The following is a 21714-nucleotide window of genomic DNA, read 5'->3' as shown; positions in this document are numbered from 1 at the left end:
AATAAGGTCATTTACTGAATAAAACTTTTCTGAAGAATACGTTCTCTAAATTTTAAAAGATTTTATCTAAGCTATTCCATGGAGCTCTGCATGGTGATGCATGCTTGTAATTGCAACTACTCAGGAGGTAGAGGCAGGAGGATCACTTGAGCCTGAATTTTAATCCTCCTAGGACAACATAGTGAGACCTATTTCAAAATAAAGCAAAATGAAACAGTCCATGAATATTACACATTCTTAGTTTAGCAAACCACTGTAGCCTGTAGTTTATCTTAGCCCTGTATTACCAATGGATACTTTGTTTTCTTCAATTAGAAAAAAATGTTTGTTGTGTATTTTTTATAAATCATTTCTTCTGAAGTACAAAGTTGAGACCAAGTTATAACATTCTTATTTGTTCTAGAAGGAAACCTGGAATTACTTGAATTCCCTCTTTAAAAACTGTCCTGTCTGATATAATCATTACCTTGTTTTTCATGAGTGGAAGAATGCTAGAAAGAGTTATGGTGCTTCATGTCATGATGCCATTAGTAATGTCGGTGTATTCATGGCCAAATCACTTGGCCTCTTAGCCAGCTTTTCCCTCTTAAAGCATATGTTGATATTTGCCTCCCATGTGGGTTTAGTGTGAGAATGAAGGTCAAAGAAAACATCTGGCAGGCCCAATGCCTGGAATGTAGTGGATTCTTAGTAATATTTGTTTGGTCCTCTGTTGTTCAATAAAGGAGGTTAACTTGATTGAACATGTTTGCTTTGAACTCAGGGCCTTGTGTTTGCTACACAGGTTTCTTACCATGACTCTCACCCTTTTTTGCTTTATTTATTTTTCGAGTCTTACCTTTATGCCTGGGATATCTTGGGCTGCAATGCTGTTTACACTTCCTGCATTGATAGGATGATAGACTCATGTCGCCATGCTTTTTTATTGGTTGAACAAACCTGAGTGTCCTGTCTAGCCTGGCCTTGAACTGGTATCCAGCGCCTGGAAGCTAAGATTATGGGTGTGAGCCTCTTGCACTGAGCCATCTTTTACAAAATACGTCTGGGGCTAGAGACATGGCTCAAGTGGTAGAGTCCAACTGTGAGTGAAAAAGCTGAGTGAGAATACAAGGCCCAGAATTCAAGCACTGCTAACAGCATAACAAAACAATGATGAAAACAACAAAAGAACCCAAACAAACAAAATTTAGAAGTAAAAAAATGTGGAGGGGGTTTTGGGCAACTAATCTTTAAACTAAAAATGAAAAGCATGTCTACTTTCTTTTAGGTGCTGTTTACAGCTGATAACAGATAGACCCTCTGCCATTCAGGAGGAGCTTGACCTCATCCAGGCACTTGGATGTCTTGAAGAATTTGGAGTAAAGATCTTGCCTTTGCAAGGTAAGTTTTCTGTTTTGTATTACAGTGTTATCAGCGTAACTTGCACTAATTTACTATTATACCTTTTTAGTTCTCAGAAACTAAGGAATAATGAGCATTAGATTCCAGTTTTGTTTCCTATCCAGTGGAATTCAAGTGGAAACAGAAATTAAGCAATAAAGCTACTATTTTTGGGCACAAATTATTATTTACAGTTCATACTTGCAGTCTTTGAAAAAATAACATTAGCAGAAGGAGCGAGGCTATTGGATAAAAACAGAAATAGATATTGAGGATTATGATTGAGAATTTCACATTGCCATCAGTTTTGACATAATTTATATATTGTATTTTATTTAATAGATGTTTAACTAGCTATGTTTTTTTCTTTTCATGCCCGACTGACTCTGCGCGTGCGTGTGTGTGTGTGTGTGTGTGTGTGTGTGTGTGTGTGTGTGTGTGTGTGTGTGTGTGTGTGTGGTGTGTTTTATTTTATTTTTAAAAATCTATTTAGTTTTTACCTTTTTTTCCACCTTGAATCAGGGCCTGGGCACTGTTACTGGGATTTTTACTCAAGACTAGGACTCTACCACTTCAGCAATAGTTCCATTTCTGGCTTTTTGGTGGTTAATTATAGATAAGAGTCTCATGTACTTTCTTGCCCAGGCTGACTTTGAACTGCGATCCCCATATCTCAGCCTCTTGAGTAGCTAGGATTAAAGGAATGAACCCAGTGTCTGGCCCAGTATAAATAATTGTGTGTGTGTGTGTGTGTGTGTGTGTGTGTGTGTGTGTGTGTGTGTGTGTGTGTGTGTGTGTGTGTGTGTGTGTGTGTGTGTGTGTGTGTGTGTGTGTGTGTGTGTGTGTGTGTGTGTGTATGCATTATGTATGTATCTTGCCAATCCTGGGGCGTGAACTCAGGGCCTGGGCACTGTCCCTGAGCGTCTTTTGCTCAAGTTTAGCACTCTACCACTTGAGCCACATTACCACTTCCAGCTTTTCCTATTTATATGGTACTGAGGAATTGAACCTAGGGATTCATGCATGCTAGGCAAGCACTGTACCATAAGGCTACATTCCCAGAACCAGTGTATTCTTTAATTCAGTCAGTTCTACTTTTTTTTTTTAAAGCAGAAGTAATAATCACAGATTTTGGCTTAGAGTTAGCATTTCATTTTCAGTAATAAAAGACATTTAGATGCCACGTCAACCTGCCTCCTGTCTCACAGCCATGTTCTTAGCAACTTTGTGTTGTGAGAACAGGACACATCTCACAATATTCTGGCCTTACCTGACCTCACTTGACAAGTAGCTTTCAGTCTCTTCAAACTCTTGAAACCCAGGACCCCAGTGCCCTATATGAGAGGGAGGTCCAGGTGTTCTGCAGTGTGCTTGGCTGTCCTTCTGTCTTCTTTAATCTCTGTTCTTACTGTAGAAAAGGTTAGAAATGAGGATGGGAGAAACAGAGCAGACTTCCTTCCAATTTACACTATAGCTGTCCCTTCTCTCCCCTTCTTCCCTATCTCCCTCCCCCCTCAAATAGTGATGGCCTGGTATAAGTTCCTTGTTCCTTGTTGTTTGTCCCTTTTAGTGTTAGAGTTGACTGGACCTGTGGGAATATGAATCAGACACTCTTGAGTTCACAGGGTCATCACTGTAGATTTGCTCAAAATTAAAGTTCTGCTTCTCAGATTTATTAGACTTGAAAGAGACATCACTATTGTAACCTTGAATATCATCTCTTGGAAGTAATTTGTGTGTAATTACACATATCCTATAGCATCTTTATAAAGTCTATGTCAGGTAATTTTCATTTGGGAGAAGATTCTATTCAGTTGTACCATTAATGCAATTTTTGAGCTCAAAGCTTCTTAAAATTTTGAAGATTAGTTAAAGTTACTAAGAGACATTTTTAGCTTATTAAAATCAGTAACATTTATTGCAGTTTTCAATTAAGGAAGAGTGGAGCACAATGTGACTTTTCTGCTTTTATATTAAATCACTGTGGTTTGTGTGTGTGTGTGTGTGTGTGTGTGTGTGTGTGTGTGTGTGTGTGTGTGTGTGTGTATTTGTGTCTCTGTGTGTCTGTTAGCTACTTATATAATTCAAGCTGATATATGTACTTTCTGTCAGCAGTAAAAGACAACGGTGTAGCGATTGTAGAGAGATTTAGAAGATAAAGTATAAATGTCATTTCACCTGGTAATTGGAGTCCGTTAGACTCCTCCAAATACATTTAAAATACTTGAAAGTTAGTAATATGCATTGCCTAGGAGAAACAAGGAGAGGAGGAACTAAATTTTGAGTTTCACATCAAATGAGGGTGTGGAGGAAATGGTGATCCATGGCTGTCAGTGGTCTTAGTTCTCTACCTTGGTTTTGTGGTTGTGTATAGAGGGTTGGTATTAGGTCCTGACATGGCCCTTGTTAAAGGTGACCCATTTTTGTAACTTCAGGATGCCAATTCATTGGCCATGTTTTAGAAGTTTACTTGTAAAGAAAATATCTATATTGTACATGATGTATTCAGAAGCAATAATTTATTTTTGTACATGCACATTTTATTTAGTTTTCATTGATCTGAAAACAACTTTGGGTTTTTCTTGGTGGTACTAGGGTTTAAACGCCTGTTTGCTAGCTTGCTAGCTGCTTTATTCCTCCAGCCCTGCCCACAGCCTTTAGTTGCTTTTAATTAGATAGTATCTCATGCTTTTTATTTTTTATGTTTTTGCCAGTCTTGGGGCTTGAAATCAGGGCCTAGGCACTGTCCCTGAGCTGCTTTTTGCTGCTTTTGCTCAAGGCTAGCACTCTGCCACAGCTTCACTTCTGGCTTTTTCTGTGTATGTTGTACTGAGGAATGGAACCCAGGGCTTCATGCATGCCAGGCAAGCACTCTGCCACTAAGCCACATTCCCAGCCCTCGCGTGCTTTTTTTTGTGCGGTCTGCCTCAGACTATGACCCTCCTGTCTGTACCTCCTGGGTAAGCGGGGATCACAGGTGTGCCATCTCACCTGGCTTACTGTTTGTAATGTGGTTTTGGTAACTTTATTTGCCTGGGCTGGCTCTGAGTCCTGATCCACTTTGTCTCCTCTTTCCTAGCAGATGGGGTGATCTGCTGTACCTGGTCCCTGCTTTATTTATTTTACATTTTTGAAACAGTGTCTTATTATGTATTCCTGATTGGGATTGTAGGTATGAGCCCCTGTGCCCCACTTGAGTCTGTTTTCATTCAGTTTGATTACCTTACTTGGTGGTGGTCACAGCACCCTTTTGTGATGTCTGCCGTTGCAGTTCTTTAGTATGTCTTTCTTTTGTAGTGCGACTGTGCTCAGATCGAATCAGCCTCATTAAGGAGTGTATTTCCCAGTCTCCCACATGTTACAAACAGTCTGCTAAGCTTCTCAGCCTGGCGGAGTTGCTCAAGGTTGCAGGTAAGTGTTTGAATGTTAAGCTACAGAAGTTTTCTTTCCTTTCTTTTTTTTTTTTTTTTTTTGGTAATTTTTTTTATTGTGATTAAGTGATTACATAATTTCACAAATTTCACAGTATTGTGAAATTTGTATTGTGTTTCCCCCTGGTGTGCACAATATACCATATATATGATCAGCAGCATGGGCCTATTTAGTAATGATTCGACCAGATGAGTGGAGGTCCTTTGTTTCTTGAGTCTTATTAACTTTGTCATATCACCTTATGTTTTGGATTTAATATCCACTTAGCAGGGAGACCATGTGCCTCTTGTCTCTTTGCTCTTGGCTTACCTTGCTCAACATGATTTCTTCTAGTTCCATCCATTTCCCTCCAAATGCCATTATTTTGCCCTTTCTAATGGCTGCATAATATTCCACTATATATAAATACCAGAATTTTTGTATCTGTTCATCTGTAGTGGGGCATCTGGGTTGTTTCTATATCTTGGCTATTGTGAACAGTGCTGCAATGAACATGGAGGTGCAGGTGTCCTTGTATCCTGGTTCCTGTTGTTCAGGATAGATGCCTAGGAGTGATATGGCTGGGTCATAGGGGAGGTCAATATTTAGCTTTCTGAGGACCCTCCAGACTGCTTTCCAAAGTGGCTGTGTAACTGTACATTCCGACCGGCAGTGTAATAGAGTTCCTCTTTCTCCGCATCCCCTCCAGCATTTGTCATTAGCTGACTTTAGGATGTGGGCCATTCTGACTGGGGTAAGGTGGTTTCTCAGGGTTGTCTTTATTTGCATTTCCTTTATAAGCAGGGATGGTGAACATTTCTTCATGTGTTTCTTTGCCATTTTTATATCTTCTTCTGAGAAGTCTCTCTTTAATTCCCTTGCCCATTTAGTAATTGATTTGTTGGGTTTGGGAGGGATTAGTTTCTTGAGTTTCCTGAATATACTGGATATTAACCCCTTGTCTGATATATTGCTGGTAAATATTTTTTCCCAGTTAGTTGGCTGTCTTTCTAGTTTGGTTGCTATGTCTTTAGCTGTGCAGAAATGTTTTATTTTAAGGTTGTCCCATTTGTCGAGTCTGTCTCGCTACTGAAGTTTTGTGTGTCCATCTTATCACTCGAAGTGAACATCAAAATATGTGTTTATAGGTGCCAGTTGAGTACCTTTTGAGTAAGGGTTAGTAGTTTCTGGAACGATTCAGCACGTATGTTATGGAATTATGTATCTGTATTGAAATGTTATGATTACCATCTTTCTTGTAAGTGAAGACATGTTAGAAAACTTTGTGCATTAACTCTTTGGTGAAATTTTTACATATTTTATCTCATTTAATTTCATGAATATCTGCGTGGTCACCTTTCCATTGTACAAAACAAATTGAGGATAACAGTTTATTATGTTGCTTAGCAGAGAAAAATAGGAAGAGGAATATGGATCAGTGGTCCTGGCAGCCCGTGTGAATAGGAAGAACATCTCCTTCAGTCCTACAGAGCAGCTTGCGTGTGTTTGCCTCATTCTTGCATATGCCTAGCAGGATTTACAGGTGTTTAGGGTACATGCAGGCATATGGAAACCTCTGTAGTCCAGTTGTTTTAGTTTTAATACTTGGCCCATTGGCCACATCCTATTTCACAAATTTCCATGTGAAATCAGTATTATAATCTAGTGTAGTATCATCAAAACACAAGGCTAGTATGTATAATTCATTGAACATATATTTATTTTGAGCCACCTTAGTTCATGTAATAAACATACTAATAGTTATGAAATGTAATACCTTTTCTATCTTAACTAAGCCCTTGTCACAGTGCTCCTTCTGCAGTTTGAGATAGAACCCCAAAACTAGCATGACCTCATTGATCCTCCTTGACAGTTTCAGATAGAAGACTTATTCTACCTTGGATCTTTGCAGTCTTACCAAGGGATCTTTTGCTTTATTAAGTCAGATGGTTCTGAGTCATTGACTTTAATAAATGCTAATCTGACCATACTCAGTCTCTTCTCTTTTTGACACTATGTAATTGTGCAAAGTGAACCTCTTGTATTTTATTTATTCAACAGACTTTGGCATATATTTGGCTGCTAGCACAGAAGTTATCAGATATTTCTAGATTTCTTGGTTTGATGTTGTAGAAAATAATGCATTAAAACAGGCCTGTGGGAACATGCCCATGATCTTAGCTGTTAGGAGGCTGAAGCTTTGGAATTGTGACTTTGTGGCCTACTCAGGATACAGCAAAATGCCTCCATCAGAAAGAATGACATTGCCCCATTTGTTAGGAAATGAAAAGACTTGGAAAAAATTATATTAAGTGAAGTAAGCCAGGCCCAAAGAAACATAGGTCCCATGGTTTCCCTTATTTGCAATAACTAGTATATGTCTGAGTCAAGCAGAAAAGGTCAGATAAGTTGATGTTAGGGAAATGAACCCTAAGATATGTAATCAAATGTTTTATTCTTTCATGCGATTGTTTTTAGCACTTTTATAAGATCATTTCTTTGTTGCTTTGTATGCCCCTCCCCCACAGTATAACCCCTGCTTTCACTGTATTTTGATGTTGTTATAATTTGTGGAGGGGAAGGGAAAAAACAAATCATTTAAATAGGGATGTAGGTGGACCCATTAAATAGGGATACAGGTGGACTTATACAATGAGATGTACAAGTCATTATGTCAAAAACAAACTTTACAACTTTGGTGGGGGGAAAGGGATAAGGAGGATTGGGGGGGAGGATTGTGTGGGGGAGGCAGGGGGAGGATGGGAAGGGATGGGAAGGGGAAACAAAGGAGGAGGGTACAATGCTTGAAATGTACTCATGATCTTGCCCATGTAATTGTAACCCCTCTGTATAGTATTTTCACAATTAAAAAATAAAAAATAAATTAAAAAAAAACAAATAAAGTCTTTAAAGATAAAATTTTAAGAGAACAAATATCTGGAATACCTGAAAAACAGAAAAGGAACTTTAATCACTATTGATGTACTAGTAAGATAAGGGGACCACTGTCATTAATGTTGTTTTTGGGGTAAAAACGTGAGCCCTTAGATTACATATGAGAGGAACAAAAGGGGGCATGCAAAGAAGGTGAAGGCCTTGTCATAGTGACGAAGTCATTGCTGCCTGGGGTTAGATTACTCTGTGTCACAAGAGGTAGTTGTCCCTGAATTCCAGGGTGACTACAGGAGAGACTAACACAGAGCAAGTACAAAGATGCAGCGATTCCAGATTTGTGTCCTGCTTTTAGTTACCCATTGGGCAGATCTAGGCCCAAGTGAAAAGTCAGTGCTTTGCACAAAAGAAGCCTGAGACCAGAACATTTAGTTGTAGGTGGTTAATGGTTTCTGGTTAGTTACACTTAAGATTCTTTCCATTTTTTGTAAAGCACTTTATACATCAGTGTTTATACTACTTGAACATTTTCTTTAAACACAGGGAATAAACTGTAACTTTTTATAAAGAGTAACAAAATGAAATCCCTCCACTCTACTATATGTACCACTGTATCTATGGTTGCTGCTGGGATTTACTGTTTAACATCAGAAGCTAAGTCAGATTATCTGAAAGTTTTGCTACTGAATTTTTAGCACTTTCTTCTGACTAGTTCTGTACTGATCTTCATAGTTCGTCATCAATCATTATCCATAGTTCAGTGCTTAAAAGTTTATATCATCAAATCAAAGCAACTTTATGATTACAAACAGCTTTTTTACACAAGGCCCATACCATCAAGATATGGTCATGATACATCAATATCTATATGCATAGATAACTTGACTACATGAAGATAAAGTCACTAGGAAGTGGGATGTAGGGTTTTTTCTTTCTCTCTTTTTTTGTTTTTGAGACAGGGTCTCCCTGCACAGCTCAGACCACCTCAAACTCACGAAGAAGTGCAGGCTGGGCTTGAAATTGTGCCCTCCTGCCTCAGTCTTTGAACAGCTGGGATTACAGGGTGCTCATTAGGGTCATAGATTTGTTTTTTGCCCACAAACTTTTTCCAGGGCCGGCCTTGAACCATGACATTCCCATTCTTCATCTCTCAAGTAGTTGGCTCTATTGTGTTTGGCGTTTAGGTGTTCCTCTTGGTATACGTTCTTGAGTAATGAGTCATGAAGATGTCCTGTGAACTCTTGAAGATGGAATAGTAAATTTTCCAGTACTCAAGTCAGCTTTTCCACCTGGGTGAAACAGACTTTATAAATAATACTGTAGCATTCTCTACAGTCCAGTACCAACTCTCAGGTCTTCTAGGGTTCTTATAACTGCCCAAATTTCACGTGGCATTCTCAAACATACTGGACCATCCACAGTTCAAGAACAACCAAATCCTAAACATACCACTGAAATAGCCATCTGTGTACAAGTTTGCTGTGCATGAAAGCATCTTCAGGCAGTTAAATTTCACCCTAAATTTGTGCTTTTAGTATCTCACCAATATATTAAAACACAAAGGAAATAATTTTAATAGTTCATGTGTAGCGTTGGGTTCAGGAATTATGTATTTGTTAAGGCCGGTGCCATAGCTGTTGGTGTGGTGGTACAAACTGTTTTCTGCCTTTCCTGAATTCTGGGTTAGCCAAGTCCACTAGTGGCCTTTGTGGAATTACTAAAGGTGATAGCTGTAGTTCCATGAAACCCTTTCCACGGATTTGTTTTTCAGTTGGGATGTCTCAGCCTAATGGCTTCACAGTAAAGGAGAAGTTCAATTCCAACTCCTACAAGGAAAACTAGGGAGGGTGGAATAGGAAATACAAAGAGGACTTATCTTGGGCTAAGCAGATCTAACAGGATATATAATTCTTGCTGAAGGCAGGCCAGAGTTCCCTTCTAGGGGAATGAGAAATTGGTCCTATATCAAGGGTAATGAGATGTCTAGGGTGGAGGTTCTGTATAAACCAACTTAATAGGATATTTGCTAAAACTGCGTCTGGAGAACAGACCTGGTGATGCTGGACATGAGGCAGAGGAGCCCACCTAGCAGTCTTTGTCAGTGCTGTAGGCTATACTTCAGTTCTGGCTCTAGCTTCCAAATACTACTGGCTAATTTTAATTGCTAGTGTAATTTCTCTGCCTGCACCTCTTCCTCCTCCTTTTTCTCCTGTTCCTGGTGGTAGTGGTGAGATAAATCTCATTATGTACTGCACCCTAGGTTGGCCTTGAAATCATGGTGTTTCTGCTTCAGCCTGCCATGTACTGAGATTACAGGCATGCTTACGAATTGAGTTTCACAAATGTATCTTTAAGTGTAGTGCAAAGGAGGTGCCATTTAATAGTGCAGTTATGAATATAATATGTCTGTATCAGTGTTACTCCTTCAACATTCTCATCCCACTCCTCTCTTACTTGATTTTGTAGTACAAATGAGTTCTTTATTTGCCCATCCTCTTTCCTTGGCCCCACCCTCCTCTTGCATAGAAAGACAAGGTCACAGCCCAACAAAATCAGCATTTGTTGAGTTTTAACATGAGACATATTATGATTGTGTTTTCTTCATCTATTTACTTTATCTACTAGTCACTCATATAATTTGTTTTCTTTGGAAGTATGGGCTTCTTCTCTTTCCTTTGTTTGGGGAAAGATCTAGACTTCTCTGTAGATCTGTAGTCCATTCTGGTATGGAGTTTTTGGTTCAGTATTTTAATTAGGAACTGATATTAATCATTGATCTCTGTGGAGACTGGGGACTACTTCTATGCAGTCAGTCAATTGAAAGGTCAAAATAACTGTAACCTTTTATCCTCTAATCATTTACAAATAGTCTAATCCCTATGCTTTATTTTTTTGAATTAGTTTGGCCACCACTGTTAATGAGCTTTTTAAAATCAATTGATGCTGCCCTAATCATTAATTCATTTGCATGTGCTTCCAGGTGAAGACCCAGAAGAAAGGCGTGGACAAGTTCTAATCCTTTTAGTAGAGCAAGCACTTCGTTTCCATGACTACAAAGCAGCAAATATGCATTGTCAGGAGCTGATGGCCACAGGTGAGTAGGCACCTTACTTATTCTAACACTTCCTTGATGTGCTCTGTACGTGATGAATAATGGAAAAGGTCTGTGCTTAAATCAATTGGCCTGATTAGTAAGCTAGCCACATTTTTGCTTGAGATACATTTTATTAGCCCTGTCAAGCACTTATGCTGTATGTATATATATTAATATTTTAATGAATTCAGATGTTATGCCTTATCTGAGCTTTTGATTGCTTTCCAGGTCTTATTTAAAATATAATCACAGTTTAATGAATATGTTTTGTAATTTTTAATGACATTCATGTGTTTATATATAAAATAAAATTTAAATAATATTGATAATTTGTGACTACAATATCATTATTTTTATTCTTTAGTTTGTAAAAAGAGCATTGCTTTTCAAACTAATTTTGAAAAATTGGGAAGTAGTTTGCAACTTAACATTTTCTATGTTGAAATTCAAAAATCCTGTCTCTGGATTGTAAGCAGATTTTCTTATGGAATTACTCATCATCTGAAGAACATATTCTTTGGTAGAAAGTGACATCATTTTATCATAGGCTTTGTACTAAATGCTGTGTTCCTGTACCTGTGCCCAAACACTGTATGACCTACTGCTTATACTTCAACAATGGGTAGTTAAAACAGAGTATAACACTTCATGAAAACTCATGGAATTATGTACTAAGGATACGTGCACTGTTTTGCTACTGTTTTTGTTATTTGGTGCTGGCCTCATGCATTACACGTAAGGGCTCTGTCACTGGGCTGTATCCAAAGCTAGATTTATGCACTCTTTGTATGTCTACTATTAATGAAAAATGATTCTGATACTTGTTAATAATAGTCTGGAAGACCTTGTTGAGGACAATTGTGTTATTGCAGTGAGGAGACAGATTAGACTCAACTGCTAACACAACAAATACAGGTGGATATTACAGGTAATGAGCAAAAAAGAGGAGTCACTGGATGGAAAATTACTAAGAAGAAATATCAAATTTAGAAAGTTCTTGCTAACTTGATTAAATAGGATTTTCCCCAGAAGGCAGGCCAAGGTGACTAGGTTTGAAGGGTGGCAGATGAAGAAGTCAGTCAGATATTGAGGGTGTAGACATCCTGACTCTACAACTTAAAGGAGAATTCTTGCTGAAACTGAGGAATGCATTCTAGTAAAGGTTGAGACTTGGTTGAGAAAGTTTAGTTGGTGAAGGAGACAATCTGTGGCAATTTATTTATAACATTTAAAAACTCCGGAAAGGTCTAGGAATGTGGCTTAGTGGTAGAGTGCTTGCCTAGCATGCATGAAGCCCTGGTTTGATTCCTCAGTACCACATAAACAGAAAAAGCCAAAAGTGGTGCAGTGGTTCAAGTGGTAAAGTGTTAGTCTTGAGCACAGAGAGGCTCAGGAATAGTCCAGGCTCTGAGTTCAAGCCTCAGGACAACAAACAACAAACAACAAGAACAACAACAAAACAACACTCCGGAATCAAACATATTAAGGTACTTACAACCCTGACATTAGAAATTTGGTTTCATACAAGCACTATATTAAATAATATTAACCAAGTGACTTTGTAATATGAAGTTCAGAATAGTTGTTTTCTGTACACATATTTTATCAATTCAAAATTATTTATTTAGAGAGCTCTTTTAAGAATTTGAATGAATTAATTTTTACTTAATATACTTGGAGAAGTTATTCTGGATGGAGGCCTGTGTTCCCAGGGGAAGAAAAATCATACTTTCAAGCTAGAATTCCTTCAAATAAGAATACAATTATATTTTAAGAATAAGAATGATCTCTCCTAGGAATCAAGAAGTGGCTCTGTTTCTGGCACTGACCTTGGATATCTATCTTCTCCTGCACAGTGAATGATTCTACCTGTGTTTCTATCTTAATATCTCTTTATTGAGCACCTTGAAGTTCCTGATGAGCTCTTAATTATAAGTATTACTTATCCTTTCAACAACCTAAGAGGAAAGGGGTTATTATTGTCCCTTAGTAGCAGTAAAGCAAGTATGTTATAGCTTTTACAGGCTCACAGGAGTGCTAAGCAATTGGGCTGGGCCATAGCGTTCTGAATTAAGGGATCTATATTTTACTCATTCTACAACAGGGCACAATATATATGTATATTCCCATTCATTTTTAGTTACTCTAAAAGTGAATGTTGGTCAGAGAAAATTGTCTGGAGTAGCATTGAACTTTTTGTGATTGTTAATCAGCCTAATCTTCCTTTTCTAATTTAAATTCTTAAATTTCTGCCTCATATGCCATTATGTCTTCAGTTTTACTTTGGTAGTAGGAGACCTGGCATCCAGTATGTATTCTTCAGTTTGATCTTGAATATACCTTTTTTTTTTAGTGCCAATCCTGGGGCTTGAACTCAGGGGGGAGCCAATACCCCTGAGCTTTTTTGCTGAACACTAGTACTCTAAGTCATAACTCCCCTTTGGATTTTTGGTAGATAGAGTCTCAGGGAATTTCCTGCCCAGGCTGGCTTTGAATTGATATTCTCAGATCTCAGCCTAGTGGGTAGCTAGGATTACAAGTGTGAGCTATCAGCATTACCTGGATGTGTCTTATATAACTTTGGGAAATCATGGTCTTTTTCTTGGCTACCTTGTAGGTTATCCTAAAAGTTGGGATGTTTGTAGCCAGTTAGGACAATCAGAAGGTTACCAGGACTTGGCCACTCGACAAGAACTCATGGCTTTTGCTTTGACACATTGCCCTGCTAGCAATATTGAACTTCTTTTGACAGCCAGCAGCAGTCTACAGGCACAAGTAAGTGCGCCGAAACAAAACAAAACAAAACAAAATTCAAAACAGCCTGGACCTTGCTAAAGTGTATTTTGTTACAGTGTGGATTAGGTATGTGTGGTGATTTTTTTTTAATGCAAGAAAAATAGATTGTGACCTACCTGAAAAGGGATTTGAAAATAGGAGAATCTTAACCAATGTCTCTGAATTCATTATCATAAAGATTAAAGAAGAAAGGAACAAGTTGGTCTTGAGAAAAATTGAAAGTAGTATTAGAAAAGAATTACTGAGTTTAAGGTAAAGCTAAGGTAAATATATGGGGAATGAGCATGTGAAATAGTCTCTGAAACTATGAGAGTTACAGCATTCCTTTTGGTGTCCTTTGGGAATTGAGGATCCATATGGACCTGGGTTGGGCAAATGTTCCTAAAACTCAGAGGCTAGGTCTGCATAAGTAGAATACGTGCTCTTTTTGAGAAACTCTGGTAACAATCTGAGAGGTCTGTGGAAATTTCATTTACCTTGCTTTCATTCATTAGATCACGTGCCAGGTTTTTCCACAGTTAATTCTCACTTTTGAAATATTCATGTAAAGTCCTAAAGTATGTTTGTTGCCAAAGACTATTCACTAGGAAATAACAATGCCTTTCCTCAAAAGGAAAAATAAAGAATATTTTTAAAATTTCAAACGTGCATTGTAAAGAGGGGAAAATTAAAACTCATTTTAATATAGCCTGTTCTTGTTTCAGATTCTGTACCAAAGAGTGAATTTTGAGATCCATCCTGAAGGAAGAGAAAACATCAGTGTTTCACCATTAATTAATAAAACATTACAGGAGGTAGGCTCTGAAGCAGGGGAGTTAAGGGTTGGAAAGGTATAGATTGAACACCTAACCCCAGCTAGGAGGAGGGTTTGTATAACTGTGTGTAGAGACTGTGTTTCAAATTTTGGGTGTGTGAAATATGACATGCAAGAAAGTGCACATGACAAATATGTCGAACTCAACATGTGATTGCAAATAAAACACCTGAAACCACTACACAAGGAAATAACTAGGACTAGCCCTGGCCTTCCACCACATCCCACAGCCTCTCCCAATTTACTTTCCAGTCTTTTGTCTTCTTCCAGAGATCTTGTCCTGACTAATTCTAATAACTCACCAGTGTGGTCTTTATTTTGTTGTAGTTAATCTTCATACTCTTACATTGTAATGTGATAGTTTGATTTTGACTGTTTCTGTATTTTTATGAAATAGTTATAATTCAGTATTGTGTTTGTGAGTCATTCATACTATTATAGATAACTAGAGACTAGAGGATATACATTTTTATTGCTATTTATAAGTAAATTGCTGTATACAAATAGTGGGCTTCTTTTGTTGTACTTCTCCCAGATGGAAATAGTAGCCTTTTTGAAGAACCTACAGTGATGTGGATATATTTCATCTTTAGGCAAATTTTGACTGATTAGTAATTATTTGGCTTCCCTCACTGGATATAAAACATTCTGATATTTTCTCTATAGGATTTTGAGCAATTCTTTTTTTTTATTGTAAAGATACTGTACAGAGGGGTTACAGTTACATGAGTTAAGGTAATGAGTACATTTCCTATCGAGCATTGTTACCCCCTCCTGTGTTTTCCCTTCCCCTTCCCCTCCTCCCATGCCTGAAGTTGTAAAGTTCTTTTTCAACAAAGTGTCTTGTACATCTCATTGTTAGAATGGGTCAAGCTGTATTCCTATTTAAGCATTTTGTTTTCTCCCTTTCTCTCCCCAAATTAGAAAATGTGTATATAAGATGCAGGGCACCGGAATCAAATACGGTGAAAACTGGGGTTATAAGTCGGAACATGGAAGACCATGGAGGAACATGGAATTCCATCGAGCAATTCTTATAATAGCACTTCTGTGTATTAGGAGGAAGTGTCTTTCAGACTGTATTCAAAGACCTGCTTTTCATTAGATATTCTTGACCCCAAACGTGGATCTTTGACCTTTTGGTCTCCACACTTCCCCTTGGGCGAGTGCACTGACCACTCTTGCCTGTCTCTGTCATCATTTCTTGCTATGATTTACAAACTCAGGACCATCCTGATTCCTGAATAGGCTCTTTTACCACCTTTTGTGGGTTTAGGTGCTTTTCAGGCAGGGGCTCTACCACTTGAACCATGCTTCCAGCCCTTTTTATTCTAGTAACTTTGAGACAAGCTCTCTCTGTTTGTCTGGATCAGCCCAAACCTTTCCCACAGTAACTGGGACTACAGGTTCTCAATCTACAATCCTCCATCTCTACCTCATGAGTAGCTAAGATGACAAGTGTGAGCCATCTGTCTTTGTACTTTTGTCCCAGAGTGAATGACAGTAGTAAATTCCTGGTAAATATTTGATAAACTCATTTGGAAATACCCACTGCATGATGATTAGCCTGCGGTAAAAATAAATTGGGAAGTAGAATTTGACCTAAAATAAAGGATAGAAAATATGACAAATTGTCAGTTGAACTCACTTGCATGACCCCAGAGGCTCTTGAGGTCCTGCTATGTTTTGGCCAATATAGAGATATATTAGCTTTCTATTCAGCAGAGAGCTGGACCATTTTTCTGCTGAACTCAACTCAGTGAGCTTCTGCTGAATTCGTATCCTTCTTTATAAAAACCCACAAAGAGCCTTGTGTAACTGTTGGGCTTCCTGGTTTCTGCTCGTACAGTGAACTAGCAGTGTCCACCTGGCCTGTTGGTGACTTCTTTGGAGCCGGCAGTTTCTGTTTGTGCAGGTCAGCACATAGTGCCTTGTTCAACCTCATCAGTAAATGAGCACTGCACCGGCACTCCTCTCCATGGCCTACTTAGGAGGAAAAAGAATTCTTCCATATTGGTGGTTGGCTGTTTTTGTTTCTTCCTAAAAAGCTTTCCCATCTTCCTTTGTCCTTCCTCAGCAAGTTATAATAGATGAGGATCTCATGAAGTGCAAATCCAAACCCCGAATGAACACATTATGGCTTTGAATCATGGTGTGCATTTCAGAATGTTATAGCTACATTTAGACCAAAACACAGTGTTTGAATGTAAGAGGTTGTGTATTACACATTAACAGTGGATATAATAACCCCATTAAATTATGACTCAAATGAGGGCTGATTTTATGTGTAATCTGCATCATAGTTAAGACTTTCATTACTTCAGTTATGGAAATGATTTTTATTTATATATTCAAGTAAAATAGAGGCATAATTATTATGCAGTAGCATTTGCATTGGTATAAGTGGATACTACAAATTTGAAGATAATGCCTTGTTCCCTGTGAATAAGATAGTTGTTTATAAATAGAACAACATGCAGTCTTTGTGAATTCGGGATTGCAAATTTCTATTTTCTTATTAATGTTGGTTATTATGTACTTTAAATGGAATAATATTCTCCCACTTAGCATATTAACATTTTTGTTTAGCTATTATTATTTATACCACTTAGCCAATGGTGTTTTCCCCAGATAAATCTAATTAGTGTTAGAAATGGATTGTATACAGAGTTCCATTAAAAAATCATTTTCACTGTGGGAAAACTTGTTATGAACATTAAGTGACTACAGATTTATACGATTGGGCTAATTAATGTTTAGAAATAGAGTATGATGTAAATACAGAGCACTGTTGAATATATAAAAAGGTTGTTATTTTTATAAAATGTATGAAAGTGAGCAGAATGGCAGTTGTTTCAATGTCATGATCAGCATGTTCTTTTTCTATTCATTGGCTCATTGACACTTGGCATGTTTTGACTTCTTAGCTGTTGTGAATGATGCTGTTATACACATTGATCTTCAAGTTTTTGTATGGAAATACATTTTTTTTTTGTCTGTTGTGGGGCTTGTACTCAGGGCCTAGGTGCTGTCCCTGAGGCTCTTTGTCCTCCAGGCTAGCACTCTACCTCAGCGCCACTTCCTGTGCTTGGTTGTTAATTGGAGATAAGAGTCTCACATGGGGACTTTTCTGTCCTGGCTGGCTTTGAACCACGATCCTCAGATCTCAGCTTTCTGAGTGGCTAGGATTATAGGCGTGAGCCACTGGCTCACCCTGCTCAGAAATAAATTTTTATTTCTCATATATGTATGTGGGGATAGAATTGATGTATTGCATAATATGTTTATGTTTAATATTTGAAGAAACTGTTCCTTAAAAGGGTTGCTCTTTTGGTTTAGAATTTCTTTTTTTCAACTATGTTGCATGATTGCATGATTTTTTTAATATATTTTTTATTGTAAATATACTATACAAAGGGGTTACAGTTACAGGATTAAGATAATGAATACATTTCCTTTCGAGCATTGTTACCCCCTCCTTTGTTTTTTCCCTACCACCCCTTCCTTTCCCACCTCCCTAAGTCCCCCTTTCACCACCCCAAAGTTATAAAGTTTGTTTGCAACGTAGTGTCTTGTACATCTCATTGTTACAATGGGTCAACCTGTATCCTTATTTCAGCATTTTGTTATTTCCTTTCCCCTCCCCAAATTAGAAAAATGTTTATACAAGATGCAGGGCACTGGAATCAAATATAGTGAAAACAGGAGTTATACTATTGGGGAAGAACATACAAAAGGAACAAAAAAAACATACATTATAAGTACATTAAAAGCAACAGCACGAAGGATAAAACCTCTTGTGTCCCTATCTTGGGGTTCATTTCGCTTAGCATCATCTTATATGGTCATATGTACATATCTTTTGACCTTTTCTGCTTGTCCTAGAATTTTTTCATGTGATAAAATACATGGTGATAAGGTTTCTTTTGGCTCATGGATTAGGTGTTTCAGTCCATGGTCACTTGACTCCTTGGCTTCTGGACCTGCATGTGGTAAGTTCTGTATGTCCTGTATGCTTTCATCATGGTAGAGAGAATGTGATAGAGCAGCTTGGTTCTGTTGTGTGCAAGAGACTCTTGTTACAACCCAGGAAGCAGAGAAGACTGAGGAGGGACCCTCCTGACTTAGTTTTTTTTTTTTATCTAAGCCCTACTTCCAAAAGTTGTTAACCCTTCCCAGTAGTGCCATCAAGTTATGAATTCATTGTAGATTAATCCATGGATGAAAGCAAAGACCTTTGCTTTGCTTTTGGACGTTTAGATTGTGTGCAGTTTTTCTGGACTTTAGATGGATCCATATTGGGTATGTTATGTACACGTGTTTGCACACTAATACTAGTATTGCCCCAAGACAGTGGCAGAAATGTGTTCCTGAGTTAAGTGGTTTCCTGTGCTTTTCTAGTTTTTCCTTCATACCTATGATAAGTGCTCACTTTGTCTTGCACGCAGCTGTAATGCTGGCATGTTACTGGAAATGTTACTGGCATATTACAGTAGATCCTCATCAGTTTTTGTTTTGCTGGGGTTTTTGGAGGATCATGGCATCAGAGGTCTGGGTGCTAAGACAGAAATTCAGAATATCTGTGCATTTCATTTAGCATATAGATCTGATTAAAGAGGCCATATCTAGTTTATTGTGATGCTTCTATTTACTTATTTAATAGCTGGATATGTGCTTATCATTTTCCTCAGATTGGCAAATGTACATCATGGATTTTGACAAAAGTTCCAACCAGCTGCCTCTTTTAGGACTATAGTTTGTATTTTAGGATTTTCTTCTTTGTTTTACGTGGTCCTTTTTTCTGTAGGACCTATGAAGTTGAGTTATCGGTCTCAGTCACAATGAAACCTGTGTATGCTCAGTGTTCTACCTTTAGGGAAGTATGGTGATTTTACTTACCACTTTAGAGCCATTATGTGCCACTTTGAGATATGTTTTCTGGTTTATACTTGGTTGTAGCTACCCATTTACTCATTATTCCCCCTACCCCGGCTCTGTCTTTGTTCTCTCTTATCTCTCTGTCCTTCCACCTATTCTTCATGAGGCCTTCTTTCCTCACTATTTCACTAGAGTACCTGGTGTCTGGATTCCACTGGTGTCTGATCTTGTTTTACATTGATGGGTCAAATCTCAGTCTTCATTATCTAACCTGTAAGTGACATTTGACATCCTTATCTCTGGGACCACTTGTTTTCTCAGGTTCCTCCTAATCTTCCTAGCTAAATGCAGATCACAGTTGATCTCAGTTTTACACAAGCTCTTCCCTAACTTGTTGGTCCTTCCTTCCCTAGATGACCTCCTAATGATTATGACTTTAAATATCAGCATTTGTGCTTACAATTTTCTGCTTTAAAGCTCCAGGCTTCTGGGTACAGCTGCCAACCTACCATCTCTACTTATATTTCAAATAGACATGTCAATCTTGATATGAGACTTGGCACTGCTGATTTCAGCCCCCTTGCTCTACTCAGCTCATATTTGAATAGGGGCCCTCTCTCTGTTTCTAGCTCATTGGCGAAATAATTTTCTTATTTGCCTTCCTTGTATCATGTCCTCAAAGTTCGTTAGAGCAAGGGCCATGTCTTAGTCTTCCTGGCAACCCAGATTCCTAGTACAGGTCCCAACTCAGTGAACTTCATGGATATATCACATATCTAAAGACATTCATCCAAAGTGATTAAAAGTAGCCAAGGAAGGAGAAAATAAGATAGCATTATCTTTCCTAAATAATAGCGTTCATAATCGGGTTCAGGACTGCTGAGAGATCAAAAAGGCTTGCTCCTTAGAACTTTTTGTTTTTTAATTGTGAAAATACTGTACAGAGGGGTTACAATTACATGGGCAAGAAAATGAGTACATTTCTTGAGAGCTTGTTTGGAGGTTCTAGCAGAGGAGCACAGCTACTCGTATACCCTTGACCGAAGACCGGTCCTCCTCTATCGGGGATGGTTGTCCTCTTCGACCGAGCGTGCAGCTTTGGGAGAGACGCACATGGAGCCGTGAGGGAGGAAGGGGACACCCGCCTAGCCAGCCAGATCACCCGAATCAACCCTGGCGATCAATGGGGTGACAGATGTCGGGGCCAGATCGCCCTCACATCCAAATGAGTACATTTCTTATCAAGCATTGTAGCCTCCTCCTTTGTTTCCCCTTCCCATCCCATCTTGCCCCCACTCCCCAACTCTCCCCCCACACCGAAGTTGTAAAGTTTGTTTTCGACATAACGACTTGTACATCTCATGGTTGCAATGGGTCCACCTGTATCCCTATTTAAATGATTTGTTTTTTCCCTTCCCCTCCACAAATTATAACAACATCAAATACAGTGAAAGCAGGGGTTATACTGTGGGGGAGGGACATACAAAGCAACAAAGAAATCATCTTATAAATGTGTTAGAAACAATTTCATGAAAGAATAAAACATTTGATTACATATCTTAGGGTTCATTTCCCTAATATCAACTTATCTGACCTTTTCTGCTTGACTCAGATACTAGTTATTGCAAATAAGGGAAACCATGGGACCTATGTTTCTTTGGACCTGGCTTACTTGACTTAACATAATTTTTTCCAAGTCTTTCCATTTTCTGACAAATGGGGCAATGTCATTCTTTCTGATGGAGGCATAGAATTCCATTGTGTATATATACCACATTTTCTTGATCCATTCATTTACTGAGGGGCGTCTGGGTTGGTTCCATATCTTAGCTATGGTAAATAATGCTGCAATAAACATAGTTGTGCTGGTAGCTTTAGTGTGGTCTTGTTTGTGAACATTTGGGTAAATGCCCAAAAGTGGGATTGCTGGGTCATAGGGGAGCTCTATGTGGAGTCTTTTGAGGAACCTCCATACTACTTTCCAAAGCGGTTGAACAAGTTTACACTCCCACCAACAGTGGAGTAGGGTTTCCTTCTGTCCACATCCCCTCCAGCATCTGTTGTTGTTAGAGTTCTTGATTATAGCCATTCTAACTGGGGTGAGGTGGCATCTTAATGTTGTTTTGATTTGCATTTCTTTTATGGCTAGAGAGGTTGAGCATTTCTTCATGTGTCTATTGGTCATCCTTCTTTCCTTTTCAGAGAAGTTTCTCTTTAAGTCTTTAGTGCACTTATTTATTGGGCAGTTGTTTCTTTGAGGATTTGTTGTTGGGGGATTTAATTTTTTGAGTTCCAGGTATATTTTAGATATGAGACCCTTGTCCGATGTATGGCTAGTGAAGATCTTCTCCCAATCTCTGGACTTTTTATTGATCTTGCTAGCTATGTCCTTTGCCATGCAGAAGCTCTGTAATTTCATGCAATCCCATTTGTCCAACCTTTCTTTGAT

At 38.4% G+C, this 21714-nt stretch overlaps 1 protein-coding gene across 1 annotated transcript in view; it reads left to right on the top strand.

Annotated features, from left to right (window-relative positions):
• Nbas (NBAS subunit of NRZ tethering complex) overlaps positions 1 to 21714 on the top strand; it is a 285029-nt gene that overhangs the window by 139883 nt on the left and 123432 nt on the right. The window contains exons 31-35 of the mRNA XM_070025017.1: positions 1268 to 1380; positions 4678 to 4791; positions 10664 to 10777; positions 13395 to 13552; positions 14278 to 14367. Of these exons, the coding sequence (XP_069881118.1) occupies positions 1268 to 1380; positions 4678 to 4791; positions 10664 to 10777; positions 13395 to 13552; positions 14278 to 14367 (589 nt within the window). The remainder of the gene's footprint in view (positions 1 to 1267; positions 1381 to 4677; positions 4792 to 10663; positions 10778 to 13394; positions 13553 to 14277; positions 14368 to 21714) is intronic.

This window comes from Dipodomys merriami, unplaced genomic scaffold (genome assembly GCF_024711535.1).
Source record: "Dipodomys merriami isolate MVZ:Mamm:240054 unplaced genomic scaffold, mDipMer1.0.p SCAF_17, whole genome shotgun sequence".
NCBI classification, from domain to species: domain Eukaryota; kingdom Metazoa; phylum Chordata; class Mammalia; order Rodentia; family Heteromyidae; genus Dipodomys; species Dipodomys merriami.
The sequence above is the reverse complement of the archived record's forward strand: the minus strand, read 5'-3'. Positions and strand labels throughout refer to the sequence as shown.